The sequence below is a fragment of the Trypanosoma conorhini genome (genome assembly GCF_003719485.1).
Source record: "Trypanosoma conorhini strain 025E chromosome Unknown Tco_14.4_contig_00775, whole genome shotgun sequence".
Lineage (NCBI taxonomy): Eukaryota > Euglenozoa > Kinetoplastea > Trypanosomatida > Trypanosomatidae > Trypanosoma > Trypanosoma conorhini.
The window spans coordinates 1-6761 of record NW_021704850.1 but is presented as its reverse complement, the minus strand read 5'-3'; the positions used below and the strand labels follow the sequence as shown (position 1 = coordinate 6761).

General features: G+C 57.9%; 2 protein-coding genes and 1 pseudogene across 2 annotated transcripts, besides 3 other annotated features; 2 read left to right on the top strand and 1 right to left on the bottom strand.

Annotated features, from left to right (window-relative positions):
- Window positions 1-293: 293 nt before the first annotated feature.
- Window positions 294-325: a microsatellite.
- A 152-nt stretch (window positions 326-477) lies between these two features.
- Window positions 478-505: a sequence feature (GA-rich).
- A 10-nt stretch (window positions 506-515) lies between these two features.
- Window positions 516-560: a microsatellite.
- Window positions 561-662: 102 nt separating this feature from the next.
- On the top strand, window positions 663-2798 carry Tco025E_08416 (putative intergrin alpha chain protein; the record flags this gene model as incomplete). Its single annotated transcript, XM_029375265.1, has 1 exon — window positions 663-2798. The coding sequence occupies one exon, from the start codon at window positions 663-665 to the stop codon at window positions 2796-2798; it is 2136 nt and encodes a 711-aa protein (XP_029224681.1).
- A 210-nt stretch (window positions 2799-3008) lies between these two features.
- On the bottom strand, window positions 3009-3472 carry Tco025E_08415 (hypothetical protein; annotated as a pseudogene).
- A 325-nt stretch (window positions 3473-3797) lies between these two features.
- On the top strand, window positions 3798-6614 carry Tco025E_08414 (putative ubiquitin hydrolase; the record flags this gene model as incomplete). The annotated part of the gene is made up of 1 exon (XM_029375264.1): window positions 3798-6614. The coding sequence occupies one exon, from the start codon at window positions 3798-3800 to the stop codon at window positions 6612-6614; it is 2817 nt and encodes a 938-aa protein (XP_029224680.1).
- Window positions 6615-6761: the final 147 nt, after the last annotated feature.

Genomic DNA, 6761 nt, shown 5'->3' with positions numbered 1-6761 from the left:
CTCCGCTCTCTCCCTCTACACTTCTTTCCCTTTCTGGGTTTCCTTTCTGGGTTTCCTTTCCTCTGCGGCTCTCTGCGGCTGATTGTAGGCCTGTTCGAAGGCCCTTCACTCACCTGCTATGAGTGGGCGTGGTTCAAAAACGGGCCGAGAAGCCCTGGATTACTCTTTGGCACGTCGAGATGGGCTACACATGGCTTTGCGCCTCCTTGCGCCAGCACGCACCAACCAGCCCCTTCCGCGTCGTGGCATACGCGCTGGCGGCCAAAGTGCGGTGCGAGAGGTGCGTGGCCCCAAGCAGCATCAGTACAGCGGCGGCAGCGCAGCATACACCAATGGCGTCGTCAGCTGGCGATGCGGCGAGATTTACTGTCCGTGAGAGGCTCCGCCGAAATTTCGTTCCTGTGTTGTTGGGTGTTTTTAGCTGATTGCAGGTCTGTTGTGATGCATTCTTGTGGCTGATGTGGGCCAGCCTCGCCCCCTTACTTCCTTACTTCCCTCCATCCTTAGTTTGTAGGAACAGCAAAACAAGAAACAACAACAACAACAACAAAAGACAAAAAAGGAAGCGAGTAACAGGTGTAGGCGAGGGACCGAAGGCGGTTTCGTGAGCTTCTTGCTTTTTGTTTTGGTTTCGAGTGCCGCACGCAAATTTGCCGGAAGTGATGCGTCTCCGCGATGTCCTCATAGTGTGTGTGGCTATTATTTTCTGCATCTTTGGGTGGTCGCGGGAGGGCGGTCTCACCGTTCGGCGCAACTTCAAGATTCCCATCTCCGACGCGGAGATCGCGCAGTATGTGATGACTAAGCCCGCGGTGTTGGACCTGGCGGGTGACGGCCGGCCGGTGCTCCTCGCAAGCACCACCTACGGCACCCTCGAGATATTCAAGACACACCTGGCGCGGGGGAACTCGGAGGACGTGTTTCTGACCGTCCGCCCCAGCCACTCGAAGAACGTGTACGCCCGCGTCGTCGCCATTGCCGTTGGCAGGCTCAGCAGAACCGGCAAGGACCACGCGATTGTTGTGGTGACGGACGACTTTCGACTGCGCCGGCTGTCTCCGCACGACCTGACGGAGATTTGGGACGTCCCCCTCTCTGCCTCGTGGGTCGAGACGTACCACGCCTCGCTGAGCGTCGTCCCGGAGCGCATTCACAAGCAGGACGAGGGCACCGTCCTCTTGGCGATCCAGGTGGCCGGCCCGAATGCGACGGAGCTGATGATGTACGCCGCCTTCAACGGCGCTGATGGGCAGGTGCGCTGGCGCTACACCTCGGACGCCGAAAATTCCATCCAGGAGGTGCTTGGCGGCGCGTGCGAGGATGGGGCCGAGTGCATCCTGGCCGACAATGCGACTTCCCTCCGGCGCAACTCCATCGTCAAGAGCCAAGAGGCACGGAATCAGTTTCGCGCGCAGGAAAAGCCGTGGACGTTTTACCGCGAGGCGACCATTACACTTCTGCCGCACCACTATTCCCATCCCTGGGATGAGCACATCCACCCACACGTTTTCTTCCACGCCAAGAATCGAAAGAAGCGCTCCTTCCGGGCAGGAAACAGGGTGGTGGTAAAGTACAAGGACCGGCTTATTCGCATGAACAAGGAGGACTACGGGGCTCTTGGGGAGAGGCTGGGTCGGATGAACCTACAGGGTGTAACGGCGTCCCCTGTAAATAAAAGCCGTCGTCGGCCTGCGAATGCGATGATCTTTCACGGTAGGAATAGTATCGAAGTGATTCATCTGTACACGGGGAGTGTGATTACAAGATTGGCGCCACTAAAATCTCCGGGGGTGTATTACCACGACATCAACGACGACTTTCAGGTGGACGCCGTCGGGACGCAGATAGGACCACGCGTGGAGATACATTCCCGCCACGGCGTGGACTTGATTAACGACTGCCTTGGCGTCATCCACACAGGCATCCCGGTGGCGGAGGATCGTTTATTCAACGCGACCATCTGTGACACGGAGGGCTTTTTTGGTCGTCTGGACTTTATTCACCACTTCATCGACGGCGATGTGCGGGGCGAGGAGGCTCCGCAGGCACTCAACATCCTTGAGCTCATTGGAAGTCGCAACGTTGTATCGAAGAATACCAGAAGCGTTACACCACTTGTGGTGCAGCTTCACACAATGCGGGGTCGGGATTTGTTTCAAGTGGAAAGGCATGCTGTATTCGTGATTGACTCGGGCTTGGTCACCTGCGTGGACCCTTCGCGGCGTCGGGTGATATGGCGCTCGCAGACGGATGCCGCTTTCTACGGTCTTCGCGAAGCAGCCGAGGCAGATGCAGGCATGGCAAGATTGTCCGCAAAGGAACGCATGCATCGTGCCGTGACATTTCCGCATTTGGCGGCCTACAGTTTTTACCAGAGCCAGGACGACTCTGTTATGAGTGTCAGCGGGTCCGAGCGGTATCTGCACACGGATCCATTTGTTATAGCAGTAGGGGAGCGCTACATGAGTATTCTAGGCACACGGAGCGGGCGTGTCCTGCGAACGATAGAGCTGGAATCTCCTCCCGTGGCCCCTGTCATTGTGCGGGACTTTAACGGGGATGGGATAAACGACATTATAATTGTGGCAAAGGAAGGGATCTACGGCTTTGCCGTGGGCACGCAGACTTCGTCAGACACAATCACGGCCCTGATGCTTCTCATGGTGGCGCTGCTGGCTGTGCTCTTTGTTGTGCGTGAGATGAGCGTGGCGGACGAGAAAAACGCGGAATTTCTTCCCACCAGCGTCCACGATGTCTACCAACCCGCACAGAAAATGTCGAGGCGTGCCACCGACTGATCGCCACGCTGTAGCAAAGAATAGTAAAGAACAAGAAAAGGAGAAAAATAGAGAGGAATAAAAAGTGGCGCCCCTCCTCCTGTAGAGGAAGGCGAGGCGCGCGGTGGGGGAGAAGCCCCCGCACTCTTTTCCCCCGCCTTCCTTTCCCCTTGACTGCTCTGCTTTCCCGCCTTCGCCGCTGCGTCCTCTGCAATGGGCCCGCGTTGCCGCGGCACACGCCTGCCGCAGTCCTACCTCAGCAACGCGCGACTGTGGTGCGCCCTTTCTTTTTTTACTTATGCCTGCACGTTTCTTCCGACCTTGCTTTCTCTCCTTTTCTGCCTCTTTTCTTTGCCGCGATTGCGTCGCCGCGCCTCGACTCACTCCGGCGGTGAAGATTGCTAGCAGCAGCAGCACTAGTGGCCTGACCGCGCATTGCCCTCTCCGCAAGCCGTGGCCGCAGCGGGAGACATTGACTTCTACTTCTGCGACCAGAACCGGCGTGGGTAATCGTGTCCGCCCGCATTTTTTTTTCTTCTTTCTGTGCGTGTGTGTGTGTGTGGGTTTGTTTGGACGCAGAGGGGCGCTCCTTCCGCACCGGCTGGGGGTAATCGGACCGCAGTCAGGCAGCAAGAGACATAAATATACCTTTAGCGTGATACGCCGCATCTGCCAAGAGGAAGACACAAGGCGCAAGAAAGGAAATAAAGGGGGAAAAAAGCATAATAAGAGGAAGAAGCTGGAAGCAGGGAAATTAATATCAAGGAATAACACTAAAGCGAAGCAAACCAAAGCCAAAGCAGAATAAGCCAACAAAAACAAACAAAAACGCCCAGTAGCCCAAGTGGGCCAAGTGGGCCAAGTGGCCTCTGGGGTGTCGCTACTCGGTTTTTATTGGCAGTATTATCGTACTTTGCGCAGAGCTTGCCGTGGCTGCTGGAGGGTGCTGCATTCCCCTCACTCTTTGCGTTTACAGGGGGTGGGACTCGCCTCGGCGACGTGCCGTGCTCGTTGACAAATATGGGCTATCAGGATCCCAATACAGATGTAAAGCCCATTGGCGGGGATGCGACGATGCAGGCAGATGATGATGTTTTATCCGCAGAAGATTGCGCTCGGCCGGGCGCGGGTAATCCGAATGCGCAGAGTGGCAGCGTATATCTTGTTTCTTCTACACAAATGTCTGTGATAAACGGGACGTGTGAAAGCCCGTTTTCTGCCGAGGTCGTTGTGCCTCCTCGGGATCCGGTCCCGCCTGCGGAAGTCTACGTGCAGGAACTCCTGATAACAATGGAGCGCCTGCTGCATCTTGACGACATTTTTGTATCCATATCCAAGACGCGCGACGTGGTGCAGCCCTTTACGCACGGCGTAGCTGTTTTTGAGGTTCCGTGGTTTGCCACAATGCATGGTTGCGCCTTACGCGCTATGACGGTCGCGAGGGGGCGACTTCCACAGTTACGCGAGGAACACGCCTCTCTGTCTGGCGGAGATGCCGAAATCGACGTTCGACACGCGCGGGAGTTGTTCGTGCAGCGCCTAGGTGGCATAACGAACAGTGCCCTGCAAAGTTATTGCTCTAGGTTGTTTCCCTACCGGAGGTCTTCTTCTTTCGAACTGAGTAAAACCTTTGACCAGTTGAGGGAACGATTGACGCAAACTTTTCTGGCGACGCTGAGCGAGTGTCCGCAGCGGGCCTCCGTGTCGTGGGTGGAGGAGCTGGAAGGCCTTCTTCTGCACGACTTTGGGTGGTGGATTTCACTCTTTTTCCCATGCTTTAGGTACGCAATTTCCTCCGGGTCGCAGATGCAGTTGCTTTGGCAGTGGACCGCCACCGCCCCCAGGGACGAGGTGGCGTTTCAGGTGTACACCACCGCCACCCGGAAAAACCTGCGGTGCGAGGACAGCCACGCGGGGCGAGTTGCACTCTTCCCTTTGAAGTGGATGGATGAGCTCTTCGACTGGCTCTGTAGCAGCGAGGCGGAGGCCAAAGAGCCGCCCGGTCCCTTTGACACCTTCCAACTGGCGGAGTTGTCGCCGGCTCACCCGGGGCAGCATGTAGTGCGAGCGGATAATCCAAAGTTGGGGGTCGTCCCTGAGGAGCTCTTTGAGCTGTTCTGGAGACTCTTCGGAGGCGGCCCAAAATACCTGGTGAAGGGGAAGCTTATAAAGTGGAAGAAAATTAAGGAGCGCTTCTCGCGCTTGAAACCCCGGCGTGTGGCGCTCGCATTTAAGTTTGAAGGGTTGAGCTCTCAGGAGGTGCTCTTGGAGGACGTTCTGCACCGCGCCGAAGTCTCGGAGGTGATGCGGCGAGCCATGCAGAAGCTGCAGGACCACCAGCACTCCGAGACGGAGGGGGTAGACGCAAAGAAGTGGTACGCCGCGTTGTGTTCTGATACCGGTGTAGATATCTTCGTTACACATGTTCGGGGTGAGCTGCTGCAGACGCAGCGGTTCTTCCCTAACCCGTGTGCCGTGACTGTTGGAGATGTGTTGGGGCAACTTTCACCCGCTTCCTCCACGGGAAAGAACTCAGGGGCGCCAGAGCTGCAGTTGCTACTCCGCTTGCAGCATGATATAGACGAAGCAACTTTGAGGGAGTGTGGTGTCTGCGGTCTGCGAAACATTGGCAACACTTGTTACATGAACAGCGCGTTGCAGTGTCTCTCCAATATGGGGGCTGTGCGGCGTGCAATTTTGTCGCTCCCTCTCTCGGAGTCCGTGAATCCTCTCGTCACGCGAGAGATGGTGTGCCTTCTACGTCAGATGTGGTCTGGCATGCAAGGTTTGGCTGACACGCGCAACCTGAAGACGGCGATTGGACGCGCAGTAAGCCGCTTTGATTCGTACGAGCAGCAGGATGCCATGGAGTTTATTGAGACCCTCCTTGACTGCATGCGTGAAGAGATGAATACGGGCACAGACGAGTGTTGCCGGGAGGTGCGGGACTCCGACGTGCCGAGTTCTGCGCCGCAGCAGTCGGAAATCTCCCGGAAGGATTTTAACAACAACTGCGGCTTCGTTCCACGCCTCTTCTTTTTTCAGACTAGCACGCGTTTGGAGTGTCTGACGTGCGGAGCTGAGACTGTGATATTTGAGGACAACCTCTCTCTCGCTGCAACCGTGGCGTCGGTGACTAAGCGCAGGACGGAGGTGATCGTTCTGCTGCCGACGGGGAAGCGAGTGCGGCTGCTGCTGCAGAGCCTGTGCGGCAGGGACGGTGCCGTTTACCCCGCCGACGTCGCACGCGAGCTGACGGGGCTGCTTCGCGCCGACGATTTCGTTGCTGCGGCGACCCGCGTTGAGACTGCCGCGCCGCCCGCTGTCGCTGCGACCGCCGAGGGCAACGTGGACGGAAACGCCGCCCGCGACGCCGGCACCGCGGACGACGGCGCCGGAGAGGGCAGGTCCGGGCTGGACGGCCACAAGGTCATTATTTACGGCGACACGGGCAAGCCACTGCGGGCGAACAATGAGGTGCTTTGCGCCGCTGTCGTCCCTGCAGCGGCGGCCCCCGGCCAAAGGAGCGGGGAGGCAGCAGAGGAAGAGGCACCAGAGAACGACGGGAGTGATGTAAAGGAGGAGGAGGAGGGTGAAGTTTACATCTGGTACTTTATTCGGGCACGAGGAGCTCCGCGTTCTGCGCTGGGGGAGCTATGCGACGTGGAGCGGGTCCCTGCGAAGGTGTGTTCCACATTTTCCGACTTTGTGAAGCACATTATGGCGCGGCGAGAGTATCTGGAAGGGCGTTACTTGAAGGAGAAAGCCACCGCCGGGGTTGAGGTGGCGGGGGCGGCGCTGGACCCGCCCAGAGTGCAGACCCGTGGACGGTGGTGACGGTGGTGACGGCGGCGGCGGCGGCGCCACTAGGCTCCTGTACCAGCTACGGAGGGCGGCGAGAGCCGTTGCTTCACCGGCGCCGCTGCGGAGACTGAATTGAGGGACGCTGGCGTACTGAACCCCCGCTGGTTGTTTCCTTGGTGA